Raw genomic sequence first — 22,771 nt, 5'->3', positions numbered from 1 at the left:
GCATGGATCATGAAAAATGTCAGTCTCCTATTAATATATTCAAATGGAGCTTTTACTCCCAAAATGTAAAAAATATATATGCTACTAAACAAGGGATGTTGAATTGTGCATGGAACAATGACTTGGAAAGAAATGTGCCATGGCTGAAGCAGTAATACACCCAATAACAACATGGCATACGAAGTAACATGGCTGAGCTATGGCATTATGCTAAAACTGTAAATGTGACAACATGAGAACGGGCCTTTTCTGTGGTGGCATCTGTAGAATGCCCTCTCGAGAGAGGCTCACCTCATGTCATCATTGCATATCTTTAGGAGCCAGGTGGAAACAATCCTCTTTATTCTATGGCCTGTTATTATGATGTGTAAATTATGTTACTAATGTTGTATACCACCCTGGGATCTTTGGATAAAGGACGGTATATAAATAGAAATGAGGGACGCGGGTGGCGCTGTGGGTTAAACCACAAAGCCTAGGACTTGCCGATCAGAAGGTCGGCGGTTCAAATCCCCGTGATGGGGTGAGCTCCTGTTGCTCAGTCCCTGCTCCTGCCAACCTAGCAGTTTGAAAGCACATCAAAGTGCAAATAGATAAATAGGTGGGAAGGTAAACGGTGTTTCCGTGTGCTGCTCTGGTTTGCCAGAAGCAGCTTAGTCATGCTGGCCACATGACCCGGAAGCTGTCTGCGGACAAACGCCGGCTCCCTTGGCCAATAAAGCGAGATGAGCGCTGCAACCCCAGAGTTGGTCACGACTGGACCTAATGGTCAGGGGTCCCTTTACAAATAAATTTATAAATTGAAATAAATAAATACACATGCATGCAGTGGCACATGCGAACATTCAAGCAGATAACTGAACAAATATGTTAATACATAACACATTAATATTTACCTTTATCTTCTCTGCTTTGGTAAGGGAATGCTTTGCACTTTCCTGGCACAATTGCTCAAATTGCTCTTCTCCTTTGAACGGCACAAGACTCTTCTCAAATACCCAGGCTCGTTCTGGGGCATCTCCAAAGAATTGAACATGATATTGGCGAAAGCTCTTCTTTTGTCCTGAAAAAGGTAGCAGGCACACTTATATAATTATTTTGTCACCTAGAAATATTAATATAAACATACATAAATGTAAAAACACATTTAACGAAAAATGGAAAAAGGATTAACCTTTGTTTCTTTCAGGCTCTGATCTCTTTATATATATGTTTAGATTCTTTTTTTAAAAAAATCACAAACTCTGTTATGTCACACACATGCAGAGAGAGAGAGAGAGAAGTTTAGAAATATAAATTAGTTTTAACTGGACAGTATAAAGAAATAGGGCATTACTCAATGCAGTCCTTTGAAAAAAGCCTTGCAGAAGTCAATAATATTACTAATCTCAAACAGTTAACTTTTTTCAGAAGCATTCAGTAGTGAGGGACTAAAGATTGAAAAATAGCAACCGTGACACACACAAAGTTACAGCTTGGCCAAGACAATCTCACAGTGCAAACAGCTACATAACTGGGTTCTGTTATACTATTGGGAGAACTTCCACCTACACTGGATCACAGGAAGGTGCAACGGCAAGGTTTATAGCAGGCATAGGTGAACTCGGCCCTCCAGATGTTTTGGGACTACAAATCCCACCACCCCTGACCACTGGTCCTGTTAGCTAGGGATCATGAGAGTTGTAGTCCCAAAACATCTGGAGGGCCGAGTTTACTGATGCCTGGTTTATAGGGTATGGTTGAAAGAAGGGGGCAGGCCGAGACTACGTGAGTCTTTCCCAACCTGGTGCTCTCTATGTCTCTACTACAACTGGCCGCGATGGCTGGGGTTGATAGCCGTTGCAGTCCAAATCATATGGAGGACTCTTGGCTGAGCTATGGTATCATGCTAAATCTGAAAATTAGCAAAACAAATCAAAAACATTGTCCCTATATCTTGTCTGCAACAAGCTTATAAGTCTTCGTTTTGTGATTTAACTGTGGAAATTGCATGAGCGGAAAAGAAAACCAATACAAATAGTCGCCTGATTGACTCAGAAGAACTCAAATTATTTTTCTTAGTAGACAAAAAGCATGACACCAACTGTTTAATTCTTATCTATAGAGTCAGTAAAGTATACAATAAATCAATGAGTAATAAATGATCAGTTCAATACACCACGATCAAAATATCTGTAATAATCTTATTCAAATTACAACACTATTCACATTTATTTTAGCTATTTTTCTAATAAAAAGCTCAGTACAACTTGTAAAGCTTACATCTTCTTTGTGTATTTAAGCCAACAGAGAAACATAAAATATCTCAGTTTACTGGTGGCTTTCCTTTTAGTTTTTGGGCCTAATAGCTTTCAGCAATAGCTGAAAATGCAAAACTATCAAAGACAGAGGACATACCATTTAGTTTTGTGAAGTTGTAAAGAAGAGGATCAGTTGAAATCATGCACGGCCACCAGGGATAGCCAGATACTTTGGACCATACCAAGTCTCCTACATTGTACTTCAATACGTGAGTTTTGTCATCTTTTCCAAGTAGTAAAGAAGAATCTTCTTTAGCAGGAATCTTTTTAGAGAAAGAAAAAGGCAGACATTTACAAATTCTAGCAACTTGATCAAACAAAAATATTTTCATATTTGAGTGAGCAGGGAATGAAGAATGTTCCATAAATCGCGCTTAATTGGTAACAATACACTGTGTGTCTGGAGCATTGCAAATGAATGGTAACTTTAACTGGAATGTTCATGAAAACGTTTAGCCATATGAACTAAGTTTGGGCCACAGATCCACAGCTAAAGGGATACAACTATCAGGGCACCCATCGTATTTTTTCAAGGCTATGAACTTTCTGTTATTTGGTAACAGGGAAAATATATTACTTCGAAATGAAGAGTGAACTCCAATTTTAAAGGAACAAGGGAGCCTCAGCTTCTCTGGAAGTAAAAGGAGTTGAAGCAACAGCTACAGAAAGCCACAATTGGTATCAATCGTTGCTTTAGAGCCCCTAGATATTACTGTTATTGGAATTTTCAGGAACACAAGTCTCAGTACCTCTTCACACATGTGTCAAAAAGCATATACTTGCCATTTCATGTGCAGTGGGGAGCAATGTCTGACTCCTGACTTTCTGACATATGCACCAATAAAATTCATATCTGCTGTACAGACACATGACATGCATAAAATAGGTTGAGGATATATTATTTGTGTTTATGCGATTCAACCCTGTATTCATTTTACAAAATTGAGTTTCTAGCTCCAAGGCCGTGATCACAGTGTGTGTTTGTGGACCATTCTAGAAAGGTCAAGGAACTTTGCAAAGGCTGCAAGGACTCCCAAGAAACCTTTATGATTCAAGCTGTCAAGAAAAGTAAATGGTAGCAAACAAACAATTTTTCCATATGCTGTATCAGAAAGCCAGTACTATTTAAGGCTAGTTTATACATCCAATAAAATTAACTCATAAAGCTCCTCTTGCATTGTACTACTTGAGGCTGGAGATGCATACATTGAGAGGAACATACATGAAAGGTGAAGCATGGGTACCTTAAATTGGACTCTGAATAAAGTAGGTAGACGTAGGATTCTTCCAAAATTGTTATAACATGGGCAGTCATGGATGTACCAGTCAAAATGCTGGATGCTGTGTTATTCACTTACTGGACGTTCTGAGTCATCTTTAAGGAATGTCCCACATATAACACATTACAGTAATCCAATTAGGAGACTACCAGAGTGTGAATCATCGCGACTATCCATGTCCAGGAATGGCTGAGGTCACTGCTAAAAGACCCTCTGAACCACATAGGACACTGATTATTTTAGATCAAGAAATACACGCAAACTTTATACCTGCCATTTCAGGAAGAGTACAACTTCACAGAAACCTGTTTAGAGTCTGATTGGCAGATGGGTATGGGTTTTGGGTAGGAAATGTCATAGCTGGCCAAAAGTGGCCCACGGATTAGAAGTTATCTGTAGTAAGCACATGGAGGTTCTTATTGATCAGAGGTAAATGGACCCCTCTGCTACTTTACTAACATCTTGCAGGACTGCATATTGAAAGGACAACTTAGCTTCTAGCTGGCTTCTGATTATTACACCTACTTAAGGCAAAATAAATAACTCATAAAAGAAACAAACAATACTGACACTAAGTTTATTTCCCCTGGTCTCTTGCTGGGAAATTCATACACTTTGAGTCAAAGGTACTTGTCACCTAACTGTACAAACAATGACCCTAGAGAGCTATCCCTTCAATACAGCAAATACAACTTTTTAAAAAATTCAAGGGCAACATAGGCAGAAGCCCAGCTGAGAAAAATTATCTCCTTCACATCCATGAAACACATTCTTTACGGATCATAAAATGCTATACCAAAGCTGCTTGGTATAGCCTTGTTACCTTTATAATTAATAACAAAGTGCTTCAGAATGAGTGCGTGTGAGAAGCTAAATTTATTTTGCATTCCGTTGCACAAAGTCTGAACAGCACAATGTCTCAGTAAAACAGTCCATCTAAACATAGGTAGCTAAACCAAGATGGCTGGGGCTGAAGGAAATTTTAACTGGAGGGCACCATGTTGGCTAGCTACCCATGTAGGGCAGGAGATATAGAAGTATAATCAGCCGTACCAACAGGCTAAAAAATAGCTTCTATCCGTGGGCTGTTAGGCTGTTGAACGGAAAATAACATAGCACAATTGACTTGCAAGGGGGGGGGTGTTGTTCAATAAGCACAAAGAGTGGAATGAGATTGAGTGGGGGGGGGAAGAAGGCCCATTTAATTTCATTGTTCACAGGTTGTACAATGACAATAAAGGTATTATTATTGTTATTGTTTATGATGATGATGTTTTGGTGCATCAAAGTTAATACAAATAGTCCCTCTCCAATAGCCCGTCAACTGGAATTGTTTCATCATCATCAAAACAAAGATGAAAAATTTGTTTTCATAGTATGATTCAAAACTGGACCTTAATGGTCCATTATCATTAAATACATTATTAAAACTTCCCCTATTATTAGATGGTCTGTCTCAAGTTCACTCTGGGGAGCGCCAGAGAAGGGGAAGGATGAAATGGACTCAAATGAGTGAAGCATGGGGGTGCATGTCTATCCTCTCCAACTTCATTTGTTAGACTTATTAATAGACTCTGAAACTCATAGAACCTTGTAGGAGCCATCAGCTGCTACCTGACTGATCAGTTAGGAAAAAACAGGTCAAACATTGGTAACTTTAGCTGACTCGAGTTACCCAAAAAGCAGAAGTAGCAAATAAATTCTGTACCTTCTCATCAGAGGAACTAGATGTGTTTGATGCTAATGCCGCTTCAACAAAACCCTGTTCAAGTAAGGAATCATATTTGATGCTTCTTTTTCTATTTCTCCTTTCCTTATTTGCTGGCTTTTGCTCATTTTCCTCTGCCTGAGACACATCTATTCCATTGTCACCACAAATTGAAGATTCAAATAGAGGCTTTCCATTCATGTAGGTTTTAGTGATTTTCAGTTTAATCTCTGGAGAACCATTCTTGACAGGTGTAGTGTTACGTGGAGTTGTAGGTTCTTTAATATCCTCAGACTCAAAGCGCAGCTTGGTGTCTTGTGTTGCCGATTCTCCATTAAACACACGAGAAGTCAGATCTTTCAGTTTGTCCGCAGGAATAAATGGGAGAGCATCGTGGCCATTATATTTCGGCATAACGTCCTCCTGTAGTGTAGCAGAAAGGTGTGTTTTGCCCAGGTAAACAGAACACTCACGATTCACTTCACAGTTCTGTGTTTTCCCTGTAGGATTTCCAAGGATCTCTGGTACTTGCTTCATTTTGATGTGGTTGACTCTTTTTTTGGCTAGAAGCAGAGAGCTACTTTTGAAATCCATTCAGTCAAAAGGATTTCCAGTTTTGTACCGCTGCATTAAAACAGAAGAAAAAGAAAGGAAGAACCATTAGCATTGGAATATTTACTTATTTTGAATGTTGCTTTGGTGTCTATTACTTAATATAATTTAGAGCACGCGGTCAGAAACTTACCCAGGCAACATCCCCACTCAAGCAAGTTGGCATTCTATTTACCAGAGGCTCTTTTTACTATATTTATACCAGGTTTATATCATTTTGACGGCAAACTAGTTTAGGGCATTAACACTTCCGATTTTAAAACTATTTGATCACTAATACCATTACTGTTCATTAGATTATCCTTAGGAAGTCATTATCTGGATCTTGAAATCTGGCAAGCACTGGTTCTCATGTGTCAATAAAGGTGAGTAGGGTTCAGAAGAATTCATCAACGGCTGAACAAGAGACACCATTCACTTCAAAACTGCAAATCTGAGGGCTTTGTCAAACCCCTCTCCCCCATTAGCTCCACCAAACAAGACAACTAAGTGATGTAAGAGAAATGCCAGACTCTAGAAAGGGGTTGTGATGCCTTGTGCCCCAACATGGCTTCATTTCCCTGCTTCTCACCCACCTCATTAATTTAGTCAGTCTGTCAGTCAGTCAGTCAGTCGGCTGCAATGCAGATCATATGCTCCAAATCATTGTTTAAACAAACTGATCTCACAGGAAGAAATTTAAAATGTGCATCTAAACTTAAACCAGTCAAAGCACCAAGAACCAGTGGTTTGGCTGGAGCTTTGTATTTAGAAATTCAGAATATTCTATTGCCTCTACCTGGAAAACTCTTTAATGAAGTTAAGGAAGGGGGACAGATTCCATCGTCCTGGAAACGAACCAGAATCATAGTGTTACCTAAACCAAACAAAGATAAAGAACAGGTTGACTCATAGACGGATAAAGCATGCAGGGGTTTGGTTCTGGTGGCACTGTGGGTTAAACCACAGAGCCTAAGACTTGCCATTCAGAAGGTTGGCAGTTTGAATCCCCACGACGGGGTGAGCTCCCGTTGCTCAGTCCCTGCTCCTGCCAACCTAGCAGTTTGAAAGCACGTCAAAGTGCAAGTAGATAAATAGGTACCACTCCGGCAGGAAGGTAAACGGTGTTCCATGCGCTGCTCTGGTTCACCAGAAGCAGCTTAGTCATGCTGGCCACATGACCCAGAAGCTGTACGCCGGCTCCCTCGGGCAATAAAGCGAGATGAGCGCCGCAACCCCAGAGTCAGTCACGACTGGACTTAATGGTCAGGGGTCCCTTTACCTTTACCTTATACGCAAAAACACATATACTCAAACCTTGGGAACTACCCCATCAGGCGGCTTCCAGAGCCGGGCATAGAGAACCTTGCTGAAAATTTCTTTTTGCGCCAGGCGTTTCTGCCTTGCTTGGGAAGCAAGGCCCTCTCCATGCCTCAACCCCAAAGGCCTTGGGGTGTTCTCGTGAGATCTTGTGGTCGCACCCTGCGCCCATCGTCTAAACAAGGTTGCTTCCCAAACAAGGCAGAAAGCTTCAAATCTCTTTTTGCACTGGGTTGGAATTGCGCAAGTTAAATACGATTGTACTGTATTTCCAATTAACACTGATGCTAAATTGTTCTAATGTTCTTATAGAACATCCTTCAAATTTAGACCAAAATACATACAATTAGAGCAAACTGGTTTTATTAAAACATGATTAACTGCTAATTCCTTCAGCCACATATTAAATGTAATTCATCATACTAATCTTAAAGAGTCAAAGGCACTTTGCGTTGTTTGATGTGACAAAGGCCTTTGACAAATTGGAATGGGATTCTCTTTTAAGGTCTTAGAATTTATGGGAATTGACAAGTCATTCAAATATAAAGATATTTATATAAAAATAGCCAGACACGCATCAGAGCTAACAGATAGGACTCTGATGCTTTTCAAGCAAATAAAGAAACAAAACATGGCTGTCCATCGTCGCCAATGTTATTAGCCAAGGTTTCCATTGCCAAGGCAAACACGTTACACAATAATCCTAACGCTACTGTTGGTGAAACACACTAGCTAATTTATTTGCAGATGACATTGTGTTAATGATCTTGAACCTAAATGAAGTTATGCCACACGTAATGAATGTAATTTAAGAATATGGGTATATAGCATATAACATCGGTCCTAAAGGATCTACATTGGCTCCCAGTCCGTTTCCGAGCACAATTCAAAGTGTTGGTGTTGACCTTTAAAGCCCTAAATGGCTTCGGCTCTGTATACCTGAAGGAGCGTCTCCACCCCGATTGTTAAGCACAGACAGAGATCCAGCTCTGAGGGCCTTCTGGTGATTCCCTCGCTATGAGAAGTGAAGTTATAGGGCAAGAGACTGCGATCTACTCACAGAGGGAAAAACTGGCAGTGATCTACCCCCTTTTTGTGGGTCAGGTCAAGGTTGTTGAGCATTTTTTTAGGGAGGAAGGAGGCCCTGTTTTGGGGGATGCAGGACAAAAATGATCACGATCTACCTGTTGGACGTACCTGTTATAGGGTACCAGACAGAGCGCCTTCTAAGTAGTGGTACCTACCCTGTGGAACACCTTCCCATTAGATATTAAAGAGATGACTTTTGGAGGACATCTAAAGACAGCCCTGCATACGGAAGTTTAAAATGTTTAATGCTTTATTGCATTTTTATATTTTGCTGGAAGCCGCCCAGAATGGGTACCATATAAATATATTATTCTTATTCTTATTATTCTTATCAACATATTAAGTATACAAAAAACAGAGGAATACGCATTCCAGGATTGCCATTATACCACAATGCATCTCACATAAAAATATATAATTTCAATGTTAAAAAGTAATAATTTTTTTAATATAACAATGGAAATGCCAGGAAAAGCAAGACAGAACTTAAGAGGGCCTCAGTATTTAATTCATCCATCTCAAAAAACTAAATCATTTAAGACTCCCTTTTTAAAACAAGGCATGCTTCTTTGTGGGTGGGTGGGTGGGATTGTAAAAATATATTTCCAATGTCAAAGATTTTTATACAGTGGTGCCTCGCAAGACGAAATTAATCCATTCCGCGAGTCTCTTCGTCTAGTGGTTTTTTCGTCTTGCGAAGCAAGCCCATTGACGGCTTATTGGCTTAGCGCTATTAGCGGCTTAGCGGATCAGCTGATATGCGGCTTAGAAAAAGGGGGGGGGAACCCGCAGGAACTCGCAAGACATTTTTGTCTTGCGAAGCAAGCCCATAGGGAAATTCGTTTTGCGAAGCGCCTCCAAAACGGAAAACCCTTTCGTCTAGCGGGTTTTCCGTCTTGCGAGGCATTCGTCTTGCAGGGCACCACTGTATTGGTAGTAACCCCAAATCAGGCAATCTACTACAATTAGAACTTAAACATACTTGGTTCCAAATCAATCAGGGAAAAATACCACTTCATACTTTAGAAATGTTCGTAATTTCAACAGGAAACAATAGCAAATAACTTCTGTTAGAAACTTATAAATTATTAATTGAAGAATACATGGGATACATATACCAGTTCAGAAACAACCTGGGAACCTACAAGTGAATATTAAAGATGAACCGTGGAATGCCATATAGAACAACATTCAAAGCAGTGTCAGGTAGAATTAAAGCAAATTCCATCAAAATTATACTTTGCTGGTATCTTACTGAATAAATTCAAATATAACCTTGATGTGTTGGAGAAAATGCAATAAAAGAGGAATATTTTACTGTATGTGGTGGTCCTGCAAAGTATTATTGAATTTTTGGTCAGAACGGGTGGGAGAGTGGGCTATTGGTTTGTTCTTGTTTTTATTATGTATTTTGTGTTATCTTGTAGTTTTATATTGTGAACTGTCCTGAGATCTACAGATTAATGGTGGTATACAAATTTTAATAAATAACCAAAATGTTCAACCTAACTCAGTTAGCCTTACTGATGATATTTAATAACTCAGTACAACATAAGGTTTTCAAAAATCCTATTATTTTATTGGTAACAGCAGCTAGATTGGGAATAGCAAAACAATGAAAAACCTCTCATAATAATTTATTTGAAATTTTGTGTCAACTTTGGCTGACTGCCCTCATGAAAAATTGATCCTATAAAATTAAAGCACAAAGAAAAAATGCAGAAGCTGATGAATTTATTGAATATATGTCTATGTCAAAAAATATTTACTGTCTCCCTTCAACTCAATGAACATTATGGACATCTGGAAACTGAATAATAATGAAATGGACTTGCATACTGAAATGTAATTATCAACTTTATAACTTCTCTGACTTGTTCTCTTCATGTTTTATAAAAAACTAACAAACATTTTTTATAAATTATTGAGTAAGCTTTACAATGTGTAACAATTCAAAGCCATATTAAAAAAATGTCCAGTAGCACCTTAAAGGTAAAGGTAAAGGGACCCCCGCATCCCTAAGTAACACCTTAGAGACCAACTAAGTCTCTATGGGATGCAGGTGGTGCTGTGGATTAAACCACAGAGCTGAGGGCTTGCTGATCAGAAGGTCGGTGGTTCAAACCCCTGCGACCGGGTGAGCTCCCGTTGTTTGGTCCCAGCTTCTGCCCACCTAGCAGTTCAAAAGCACGCCAAGTGCAAGTAGATAAATAGGTACCGCTCTGGCGGGAAGGTAAACGGCGTTTCTGTTCACTGCTCTGATTCGCCAGAAGCAGCTTAGTCATGCTGGCCACATGACCTGGAAGCTGTCTGCAGACAAACACCGGCGCCCTCGGCCAGTAAAGCGAGATGAGAGCCGCAACCCCAGAGTCGTTCGCAACTGGACTTAACAGTCAGGGGTCCCTTTACCTTTAAGTTTCTTCTTGGTATGAGCTTTTGTGTGCATGCACACTACTGGTGTATCTGAAGAAGTGTGCATGCACACGAAAGCTCATAGCAAGAACAAACTTAGTTGGTCTCTAAGGTGATACTGGACAATATCTCTCTACTGCGTCAGATCAACACGGCTACCTACCTGAATTCAAAGCTAACTCTTAAAGTGAGCTATTAACCATTATATGCTCTATGATGTGGCTTTCACAATGAGGTGTTAATTCAGGGACCACCAACTGCGGCCACAGGTACCAAGGAGCCCGCAAAGGCTTTCTTTGGTGCCCCCGCAACCCTCAGATTCCCAACTTTCACTTTATTTAAAAAGTAACTTTATAGAAATTTTAGAGCATGAAATGAGGCAAAATGTACAGGTACAACGCTTCTTACTTTCCGTGAGAAATTAGCCTATTGCACCCTTCAGTCTTTTACTTTTTTAGCCCCCTCCTGGAAAATTTCCTGCATACATCCAAGTGTGTGTGGGAGAAATGTACATGCAGTCTCGTATGTATGTATGCATGCACACAAGCAAGAGCGAGCAAGCGAATGTGCGAGAGAGACAGACAGACAGACAAACAAAGATGCATGGAAGTATGGTGTGGGGCACATACCCCCACCCCCCAGTACTGGGGAATGCTCTGTTACTAGATAGCAACAGCGTTGTGTGTGAAATCCATACTGTGTGATCTCCGCAATTACTACCAGCACAACATACCGTATATACTTGAGTATAAGCCGACTCGAATATAAGCCAAGGCACCTAATTTTACCACAAAAAACTGGGAAAACTTATTGACTCGAGTATAAGCCTAGGGTGGGAAATGCAGCAGCTACTGGTAAATTAGGCAAGGATTATGTAATAAGTTGCGCTAGTGAGAAGCTACACAGTCAAGTGAAAACAGGTTGAAAAACAGAAAAGCAAGGTCTGCAGTCTAAAACAACATCTGGTACAATTTCTACACAAAGAGAAGTTGCTGCCTTGTTTCTTCCGTGAATCCAGTCTCTTTTACTATTAAGAAAAAACCCAGAGCAGCTTACCTTGGATTCTGTCTCATTTGCAAACAGTTTCAGCAACATTAAGAAGCCTGGTGCAGGCAGTGAAAATGCACACAGCCTGGTGCAGGCAGTGAAAATGAGCTAATTATGAGGTGTTCCGAAGCCCACGTAGGAGCCAGTCCCTAGACAGCTACTGCATTTTGTTATCAATTAACTGTTGAGGGACCTGTTGCCTGATCCTTCCAAAATCAATTTCGCAATTTTAAGAGGCATGGACTATGAAAAGTTTCCCTTCAAAGATCCGTGGAGGCTGTTCATGAGAAATCATCTGAAAGGACACAGCTGCCTCTGCCGCTCACAAGAGTAGGCATAGGAGCCGCGGTTGGGAGAGGCTCCTTTCTCGCCGCTCGTCCCTCCGCCTCACTCAAGTATAAGCCATGGGGGGCTTTTTCAGCATAAAAAATGTGCTGAAAAGGTTGGCTTATACTCGATCTTAATGTGGGAGGTCAACTTTTCAGGGTTTGGTGGGTTAAGAAACAGTTATTGTGTCACGACACCTACAGCAGCCATATTGCATGATGCTAAACTTCAATGGCAGCCATTTTGTGACTGGTGCCCACAGCACTTTCTAAAAATTCAAAATATGCCTCCTGGTTCAACGAGGTCTGCGACTCCTGTATTGAATTTACAGAAAAGGCACACGGATCCTTAATTTTTCACGTTGCTAGCCGTTCCTTTCCCATCTCAAGTTAGAAATGAAGTAGTAGACAAAATGTAACAAGCCTGGTCTTTAGCACAGTACCCTGATAATGTTCCTCATGTTGCAGTGCCTCCCTGAGAAGTCCCTACCCCATTATTTGTGGGGTCCCTCAGAAGTCCTTACCCCATGCAAAGATTATGTAAGCTACTTGACTCTGATGTCCACTGCGCAGTTCAGAACCAACAGAGACACTTGGTGGCAATGTATCTCAACAATCCCTCATCTTCTGCTGCTTCCACCCAGGTTTCTCACACATTCGCGGCCAAGATATAAAACCAAAGGACCAACAGTGAGATAGGAGTCTTTGTGGGTCTGAGGTTGAGCAACTACATTCAGGAGGGAATTAAGGCACAACTGGCTTGACTGTCTCAAGAGATGGCAAAGCACTGATTCTCCAGAATCTCTGCCCAACATAGTAACATAATTTCCCCTCAAGATTTTATGTTTTTAAGGTTACTTACTACAAGTGGGATAACCTATTTCAAAGAACTACACACCTTTTCTCTTCAACAGGAGAAATGTAACCCAGCAGACTTCCTTAACGGGATACAGAAACTCAGGTGGCAAGAAGTATAGGTCTTTAATTTGCTACCACATAGCAAATGCAAAACACACTGAGGTACAGTGATGCCTCGCAAGACAAAATTAATCCGTTCCGTGAGGCTCTTCGTATAGCGGTTTTTTCGTCTTGCAAAACAAGGCCATTGACACTTAGCGGATTAGTGCTATTAGCGGTTTAGCGGCTTTTAGCGGATCAGCTGATAAGCGGCTTATCAGCGGATCAGCTGATAAGCGGCTTAGCGGCTTAGGAAAAGGGGGGGGAAAGGGAAAAAACCCCGCAGGAACTCGCAAGACATTTCGTCTTGCGAAGCAAGCGCATAGGGAAATTCGTTTTGCGAAGCGCCTCCAAAACGGAAAACCCTTTCGTCTAGCGGGTTTTCCGTCTTGCGAGGCCTTCGTCTTGCGGGGCACCACTGTATCACGTCCAACAAAGACACCTGGTAGTTGTGCAACTGAAACAACTGCACTCTGTGACAAGGACACTGCAAGCTCCACTGCCCCAGAAATTGGTCAATCAAGAACCTGAGGCTAACCTGCAGAACACAGTTCCTACAAAAAAAAGAGCACAAGAGACAGCTGTGAGGACCAAGTAGAACCATGGGCACAGCCTCTACTCGCTCAGAAAGAACCAAGCAATGTCCTGGGAGTGCAGGAATATAAAAAGACTATAGAAGCTCTACTGTGAGTTCCAGAAGCAGCCATCAATAAAACTGAATGACAATATCAACCTAGGGCTGCCAGAACATTGTTGTCCAATTGGAGAAAAGCCACCAGTCTACTGAACATTTCAACAACAACACTCCCCAAAAAGATCTCCTGAGCTTATTAGAAATTAGGAGCTGCCTGTATCACTGCAGATTCTCCCATCATTTCTGCTGTTGGGCCATCTGTGAATGTAGTATCCCAGCTGCTGCCCTCTCTGGGACACAAAGAGTCACTGAAGTAGGGTCCTTGGAAGCCATTGCATCAAGTAAGGGTATAACACATGGGTAGGCAAACGAAGGCCCCCGCAGGGGGCCTGATCCGGCCCAATCGCCTTCTAAATCTGGCCTGCGGACGGTCCAGGAATCAGTGTGTTTTTACATGAGTAGAATGTGTCCTTTTATTTAAAATGCATCTCTGGGTTATTTGTGGGGCATAGGAATTCATCCACCCCACCCCCCAAATATAGTCCGGCTCCCCATAAGGTCTGAGGGACAATGGACCGGCCCCCTGCTGAAAAAGTTTGCTGACCCCTGGTATAACACAAATGTCCTTGGTGAAGTGAATCCAACTGTGATACAGGACGTCTGGGAGGAAAACCATTCCTGCACAAGGAAAAGGGGCAGTAGCAGTGCCTCACATCTGACTGAATCTCGCAGAATGAAGAGAGATCTGCTTCCCCGATCAACTACCACCATCCTACAGAACAGGGCCTGCCCAATACATTTCGGCACCTGAAGCATACCACAAAATGGTGGTTCCCCACCAGGGAACAGTGTTAGAAACTCAGGTAAATGAGCTTGGCCCCAGAGAGGGCTCCTTAAAACCAAGGTTACAGTCGCCAAATCGGAATGTCTGTCGTTTCCATTTTGAGGTACAACCGCTCCAATGTCGTTTTCAAATGATGGACTAACTGTGACTGATTATCAATTAAACATCTGGCTTAGTTCAGATGACAACTTTGAGCTAGGTTAAGAGCTTTGAGAATTTAAAGAAGTTATTTGACCGAGGGACAGTCCAACCTCTTTCTCTTAATGGCGACTGCTCCTGCTCAGGATGCACAGAAAAAGGCAATTCAGTTCCTGAAGTTCATTTTGACTGTCCAGATAAAATATAACTGATAGAATTCTACAGGATATGGTAGTGTGTGGAAACAGCCCAGATCCAATGATCCCCAATGGTGGACATGTCAGGCATCTTCACTTGGTCACAAATGGCCAAGCATCTTCACTTGGTCACAAATGGCCAATAGTCAGTTGCAAAATGCTAATTTTGAACACTGCAAGGGAAGGAGGAGTGAAGATCTATACGTTAACAAGGGGGAAGAAAGATCTACTTTGGGATCTGATGCCCAGAGGATCCTGCTCCCCTAGGCAGTCACCTCACCTTGCTTTATGGGTGGGCCAGGCCTGCTACAGAAACAGCACTAGAGCGAAAGAGAGACAGAAGGGAATATACAGGAGGGATTTATTATTTTTTTAAAAGGCGGCAATGTAAGAGGAAGAGTGAACAAGATAGTGGAGGGAGTAAAGAGCAGAGAGAAGAAGTGAGAACTACAACAGAATGACAGGGAAAGGCTAACCCAGGAGTCAGTGAACTTTTTCAGCAGGGGGTTGGTCCAGTGTCCCTCAGACCTTGTGAGGGGCCAGACTATATTTTGAAGGGGGGGGAGAGAACAAATTCCTATGCCCCACAAATAGCCCAGAGATGCATTTTAAATAAAAGCACACATTCTACTCATGTAAAAACACACTGATTCCAGGACTGTCTGCGGGCCAGATTTAGATGGCGATTGGGCTGGATCCGGCCCCTAGGCCTTAGTTTGCCTACCCATGGGCTAACCAGACACCCATGCCAAACAAAGGGAGGGGGGGAAACAGCAAACACTACTGAAAATGCTTGCTACACACTCACACAAGAAAGCCCAATGCTGCTAAAAATCCAAACACACACCACAGAACAGAAAAAGGGGGAAAGGAGACACCAAATGCTACTCACTAATGAGAAATCACTGCAGAGGGAGCAACAAACACTACTCAGTAAAGCTTTCAAGCCAAAGAGAAGATAAAATAGAAAAATAAAGAACAAGCCTGAGAAGCCTTAGAGAGAGAAAAGCAGACAAATGATAGTTGAAGGCAGGCTTGAGCTTGCTTTGCAAAGGCAAAACAAACTTATTTCATTCAATAAATACACATGGGGAAAGAGTAAAGTGTAAAGAAATGAAATAAAAAATAAAAAGATTAGCAATGAAAAATTATTAGTAAAAAACGTAAGGGGGATGGAGATCGCCACACTTAACATTATAAAACATTAAGACAACATTGAAGTATAATTCAAAAAGTAAGCAAGAAGTGGATTACACGGGAACAAGAAATAGCACAAAGGAATTTATGGGTCCTGCCCTTTTGCATTTTCAACTCACTGTTACAACCATTCAATAACCATTATACTGTAGGCATGCTGAAGATCTAGAAAAAATGTCAGTACTGGCTATTCCTTACTTGCTCATCTCTGATACAGTGGTGCCCCGCAAGACGAACGCCTCGCAAGACGGAAAACCCGCTAGACGAAAGGGTTTTCCGTTTTGGAGGCGCTTCGCTAAACGAATTTCTCTATGGGGTTGCTTCGCAAGACGAAAAAATCTTGCGAGTTCCCGCGGTTTTTTTCCGCTCCTTTCCTAAGCCGCTAATCAGCTGTTCCGCTGATAAGCCGCCTCTCAGCTGATCGCTAAAAGCCGCTAGACCGCTAATAGCGCTAATCCGCTAATCCGTCAATGGGCTTGCTTCGCAAGACGAAAAAACCGCTAGACAAAGAGAATCGCGGAACGGATTAATTTCGTCTTGCGAGGCACCACTGTACCACCAAGTTACTGTCAGCAGGTGATGGATATGAATTTGCATAACAGCATCCTATTATTGGGGTGGGGAGATTCTTCGGCTGTAGAGCTTTTACAATAACAGCCCAATTTCTCTGGAGCAAACATTGGGGACTCAGGTCTGAATTGGCTGCAGGCTCACTCATTTCAACATTTATTAGCTGATCAAGCCCTAAAGGCTCAAGGTAATAATAGAAGAAAAGTTATAGCTGATCCTAGGGCATAAGGGTAGGGGGTTAGTTTTTATTCTCTACACTAAACTCCTGAAAATCTCTACTGGGCCTTCATTGGAATTTAAGGGTAATTGGAAAAAAAAAATATTTGCAGATAAATTTGGTAGCCGGCATCTTCACTGCACAAAAATGGAAAACATTAAAGGATTAAAATCTTGGCTCCAATAGTTTTTAAAATTCATATACGTCTTAATGTTGGACCTAAATTTCAATAAAAATGTATAAATACAAAAGCAGACAAACAAAAATCCCCAAAATTATACCAGCTGATGTTTCCAGTCTGTTTTCAGGTAAGCACTCCCTACATAAGGAACGTTAAAGGTAAAGGGACCCCACGGAAATGCCATTTACCTTCCCGCCGGAGCGGTACCTATTTATCTACTTGCACTTTGACGTGCTTTCGAACTGCTAGGTTGGCAGGAGCTGGGACAGAGCAACAGGAGCTCACCCTGTCACGGGGATTCAAACCACCGACCTTCTGATCGGCAAGTCCTAGGCTCTGTGGTTTAACCCACAGCGCCACCCGCGTCCCATAAGGAACATTACAGCAGTTTAATCTGGATATATCCAGTAGATGTGTGGCCACGGCTAGCTGTGCTTTCTCCAGATAGTTGGTTTGCCAGTTGCAGTCCTAAGAGGCTAAAGGACCCCTAGCCACTTGAGGTCACCTGATTCAGAAATAGCCCTAAATTGCATACCTGACAACTCTGTACAAAACAAGCTGCAACTCTCCATCCACATCAGTGGTCTTCCCAAACAATATTTTATCTTATCTGGATAAAACTGATACCAGTTTTAACTTTTTGCCTGCCTCCCAGGGAGTAAAATTAGATAATCCATGTGATTAGTGATCTGCAAACCTTTGGATGACCTCTCTTAGAAGTTTCATGTAGGAATTTAAAAGTATGGGAGACTGGTTGGAATCCTGAGGCACAATGGCCAATGGCCTTTGGGTGTTAAAAGTAGTCAATTAGCACTATCTTCTAAACATGGCATAGTCAACCTCGCCCCTCCAGATGTTTTTGACCTACAGCTCCCATGATCCCTAGCTAACAGGACCAGTGGTCAGGGATGATGGGAATTGTAGTCCCAAAACATTTGGAGGGCCAAGGTTGCCTATGCCTGTTCTAAACCTCCCCCTGCCAAAAAGGGAGGCTATATGCTGTAACACAGCCTCTCTCAACATTGGATCCCCAGATGTTGTTGGACTATAATTCCCAGCATGGCTAGCGGGCAGGGATGGGGCAAGATGCCCAAGAACATCTGATTGAGAAAGGCTGCTGTAGTCTATGTTGACTGGCAAGAAGGAAATTTATTTGTACCATTGATTAGGTAAAACCTTGTTAATATCCCCATTGAGAAAACACTGGTGCCCTGCATAGGATACTATTCACATCTTAAAACTATGGACACCTGTATTCAACACAGACATGGAGGGATGTGCAAAACACATCAGCTAAAGCAAGCTCAGGAATGGTTTTTCCCATGAGCAATGATGAAAATAGCTCCTATTGCTCACTTTATAAGATGCATTCCTGTGCATGCCTGCTTGAGAGTATAGGCAACTCCCAATTTACGCAGGACTTATATTGGAAGGCTCTGAACATTTATGTGAAACACCATTGGAAAAGCCTGCAAACACCCTCTAAACCTTTGAAAAAACCAGCAGAACTTACCAGATGCCAAACTTCGCCACAATTGCTCCCTCCAAACCATTTTGCTCAAACTCAAACTCTCCAGTTCTCAACGGTCGATGCAAGGGCTCCTGGGGTTGCAATTGCAAAGGCTTGTGGGATTGCTAGGCACTGTTTTTGCAACTTTTTCACGCTTTCTAGGCTCTTTTAGGGCCATTTTTAAAGTCACTTCTGGGTTCTGCCCAGTTGCGCGTCAATCTGACACATGTAATTTGGTTGTTGCCTATAACCTCAATTAAAATGAATGAGATATACATCTGGATAAACAAGCATATATGATTGCTGCGAGAAAAGCATTTGTGAGGGCAACTGTAGCACAGTATAATGGTAGGTAGATATAGTGAAGTTGATAACACAGAAGCAGGTAGGTCATATCGCAAATGCAGAATTCATAAAAATAGAAAAGGCAAGCTACTTCGGTGAAAAGTGGTTGTGTGTAGAACCAATTTGTAGACTATACATTAAAGACCTTGCACTGAAAATCAGAAGGATTTAGCTTTTATACACAGGCCCACCAAGAGCCTGGTTCAGGGGGTACTGATGTAGCGGGTTGCAAATTAGAAGGATCTGGAGCGCAGGCATTCATTAAGAACCCTTTGAATACATGCCTACATTTTTGTTTAATGGGACTTACTCCTAGAAGTAGGTGCAGGATTGCAGTCTTGACTTTGCTAGGAAGGGGCACAAGAATGAAAATATCAGTATCAAGGCAAAACAGAACATAAAGTTGTTTTATAAAAGAGGTGTCTATAAAATCAAATAAAAAATTTAACAGAACTTTTTTTAAAAAATGAGCAATTAGGAAGAATACTGCCTTTCCAAAATGAAAGCAGATCACTCTGCTTTCCTCACTTCCCCAATAACTCATCTTAGGAATAAATGCCCACAACAAACTGAGAGTAAGCTCAGGTGAATACAAGTGGACCTTATGCATCCTGCTAAACATACAATAATCAGGCCAGATTAATATAAATTAGCCTTGAAGCAGAACTGTGCTAATATGGGGAGAGATACCTTCCATACCGTTTACCTTCCCACTGCTTGCACCTTGACGTGCTTCTGAACTGCTAGGTTGGCAGGAGCTGGGACTGAACAATGGAAGCTCACCCCGTCGCGGGGATTCGAACCACCCACCTTCTGATCAGCAAGCCCAAGAGACTCAGTGGTTTAGACCCCAGTGCCACCCACGTCCCTACCTGTTGATATTGTACATCTCAGATATATTATTACCTGTGCAGAGCCACTGACATTTTAGGGGGGCTCACCTGCAAAAGGGGGCACAAGTTTTCATGAGACATGAAATGCAAACGAATTGTCTCTTTCGCAAGTGCAGCAGAGGACTGAATCAACATACAGCATACTGTTGGCATTGCTGATGGGTGGGATAGCTCAGCTGGCAAGGCGTGAGACTCTTAATCTCAGGGTTTGAACCCCACATTGAGCACAAAGATTGCAGGGGTACAACTTGATGACCCCCATGGTCCCTTCAAACTCTACTATTCTATGATTAGAAATGGAATTGTAAAATCTTATTGGAGCAGTGATGAGGGGGGGGAAATCCATTAGATTCTGGACAGAAACTGTTAAGTTTCTTATACTCAGCTGTGAGTTCTTTTGGACAAAAGACTTCTTTTAAATCCAGCTTCAAGCCTTGGGCAGGGTGGAGTGGAGTGGAGAACACGGCTTTGCTTGGACAGGTAGATGACAAAATACTGTAAACTGCAAAAAGCATTGGAGCTTTGCTCAGATTACTGGGATCTTCAGGGTGGCTCAGGAGAAGAGTTCCACATTATTTAAGAGGCCCTCATATTTCATAATACATGGTGATTGGCACAAACTCAGTGAGCTTCGTGGCTCTCAACACCAAAGTCCTCCTTCCCATCAGTTCTTAACTCAGTTGGGCTTACTTCTTTTTATACATACATAGGATTGTACTATGTACCAATGACTGCTGCTCTGAGGCAGCACCAGGCTATTTTTTAAGCAAATTGTTTTTGTTATTTAAACATGCATTGATTTTTGTATAAAATCATGGGAATAGTGATAAATGATACCCATTATAAATCAGTTTATACAGCTAAAACAAGAAGAGACCAATCAAACAAAATCAATTGCCAAGTACCAATGAAGGAATCAAATCCAAGCCTTTGTAAGCAAAACAACACCTGAGTTCTAATATTTCACATTTTTGTTAAACAGACCAGTTTAATATGCTCTACAAACAAACTGTATAAAGAATGTCACACTTTTAAAGCAGATAGATGCTAGTTATATGCTCTAGTTTTAAAAGTCCTTTTGATTTCCATTCCAATCACATTTTAGCAATTACACCCCCCCTCCTTTGTCATGTTTTCATTGTGAACTACTGGGAGCATGATGCACTTTATGGGCAATCCTCAGGTCAGCTCCTAAGTTTACCGTTTACTGAATACCATCTAACAGCTGCACAGCAAATGCTGTCTTTCAAGAGACTGAAGAACCAATCTATTAATGCACTGTACATTAAAGCAATTTAATTTTACAAAGATTCAGCGTGCACCTCTCATGCCTTCAATAGAGTCTATTTCCCCACTTCCATGCCTTTTAATTAGGTGACCCAAAAGCCCTAGGTTTCAAAACCCTAGGAAGTCGGTCTCTCTGATCAATTGACCCAGACTGGCTTGCGCATCCTTAGGAATGCAGAAACCCATGCACGTGGCAACGCGAAATAAAAGAGCGATCTATTGTTGGCTTTTAATTCCCTAGCAAAAAATAAAAAATAAAATCTGAAACGTTTCAGTCCTAGGAGATGCAAGACCGTGTGGCCCCCTTCCCCTCTGGGGGAAAAAAACAACCAGCAGCTGCTGCGTTGTGCAGGCGACTCCTTTGCAATCCCATTTCCCCAGTGGAGCTGCGACCGAGGCTTTTCCTTCTTGCCAGAAGGACATCGGGCCAAGCTGGCGATGTGCGGGCGGGGTTTGGTTGGTGGGTGGTCAGGAGAAAAGGTCTTCCCAGGCCAATCGCCCCCCCCCCTTCACAGCCAGGCTTATGCCGAAGAGGGAGCGCGCCCTAGGAGGGCTTATTGCATCCCTTTCCCATACGCCCAGCAGCAGCAGGGCTGGCGCACCGCATCCCCAACCGCACAGCGCTCCCTTGGTGGGGAATGAATCAAACATGGCTTCCTTCCCTGCCCATACGTTCCCGGAGTTGCATCCTCGCCCCCTCCCTCCCGCAGCCCAGGCAAGAAGGGGCGGCGGCAGCTGCTGCCTCCGGCCAAGGGAAACCCTCGAGCGGGCGACCCCACAACCGGGTCCCGAGGCCGCCCCGGCCCCCGGCCTCCCCCCGAGACCCTCCCAACTCCGGGCCCCGCTTCCACTTCTGACCCTTTCTTCCCCAGTTACGTCTCCCGCAGAGGCGGAGCAGGAAGGCGCCCCGACCCCGGTGTCTTTATGGGGTGGGGGGGTGCGAGGGGGCGCCGGACCCCCCCCCCCGAGGCCGGGAAGGAGAGGAGGCGCCTGAGGGGGGGGGGAAGCGGCTCCGTGCCTCGGGTGAGGGAAGCCCGCCTCCCGCCTCGCAAGGAGGCAGGCGGGACCCGGAGGACCCCCCCCCTCCCCGCCCCGGGAGACGGGCGCGCGCGCCCGCCCCGCAAGCCCTGAGGGAAGGCCGGCCGGCCGGCCGGCCGCCCTCCCGCCACTGACCTGCTGCTGCTGAGGCGGTTCTGAGGCGGGGGCCTCGCTCTTTTCTCACGGCCGCCTCGTCTCTCCCCCCCGGGCGGTGGGCTCCTTCTTCCCCGGCCGCCGCCGCCTCCTCCTCCCCCCGAGCAAGCGAGAGAGAGAGAGAGAGCGCGAACGGGCCGCCGACCGACCGACCGAGCGTCCCCTTTGGTCTCCGCCTCCTGCGCCTCACCGCCGCCGCCGCCCCCCCCGCCTCACGGCAGCCCAAAACCAGCGCGAAAAATGCGCCGCTCTGATTGGCCGGCGCCGCCTTCGCGCCGCCAACTCCCGAAGCGGTTCATTCAAACCAGCCGCGCAAGCCGGGAGGGGAGGGGCGCGCACGCGGCGCCCTCGGGTGGGAGGGAGGGGGGGGGAGGAGGGAGGTGGACCCGATTCGGAGGCAGGACACCAGCGAGCGGAACCCTTCAATACAGGCCAAACCTTACGCCAAAGGATAAACGGACATAAATCTGACATCAGGAATCACAAGACAGAGAAAGCAGTAGGAGAACACTTCAATCTCCCAGGACATTCTATACA

General features: G+C 43.3%; 1 protein-coding gene across 4 annotated transcripts in view; it reads right to left on the bottom strand.

Annotated features, from left to right (window-relative positions):
* NSD2 (nuclear receptor binding SET domain protein 2) overlaps positions 1-22,344 on the bottom strand; it is a 73,440-nt gene extending 51,096 nt beyond the window's left edge. For 2 of the 4 annotated variants that reach the window (XR_014157087.1, XM_081864206.1), the window contains exons 1-5: positions 22,217-22,344; positions 6,679-6,756; positions 5,289-5,912; positions 2,398-2,563; positions 897-1,063 (exon numbers count right to left, since the gene is read on the bottom strand). Coding sequence is in view for 3 of the 4 variants with exons in the window: in XM_081864206.1 (XP_081720332.1) it covers positions 897-1,063; positions 2,398-2,563; positions 5,289-5,882 (927 nt within the window). In the remaining variant the exon portion in view is untranslated. Of the gene's footprint in view, positions 1-896; positions 1,064-2,397; positions 2,564-5,288; positions 5,913-6,678; positions 6,757-21,901; positions 21,921-22,216 lie in introns of those variants that run through there. The other 2 variants (XM_081864207.1, XM_081864208.1) reach the window with 2 other exon arrangements.
* Positions 22,345-22,771: the final 427 nt, after the last annotated feature.

Source organism: Podarcis erhardii (assembly GCF_964252035.2).
Source record: "Podarcis erhardii genome assembly, chromosome: 5".
Lineage (NCBI taxonomy): Eukaryota > Metazoa > Chordata > Lepidosauria > Squamata > Lacertidae > Podarcis > Podarcis erhardii.
The sequence above is the reverse complement of the archived record's forward strand: the minus strand, read 5'-3'. Positions and strand labels throughout refer to the sequence as shown.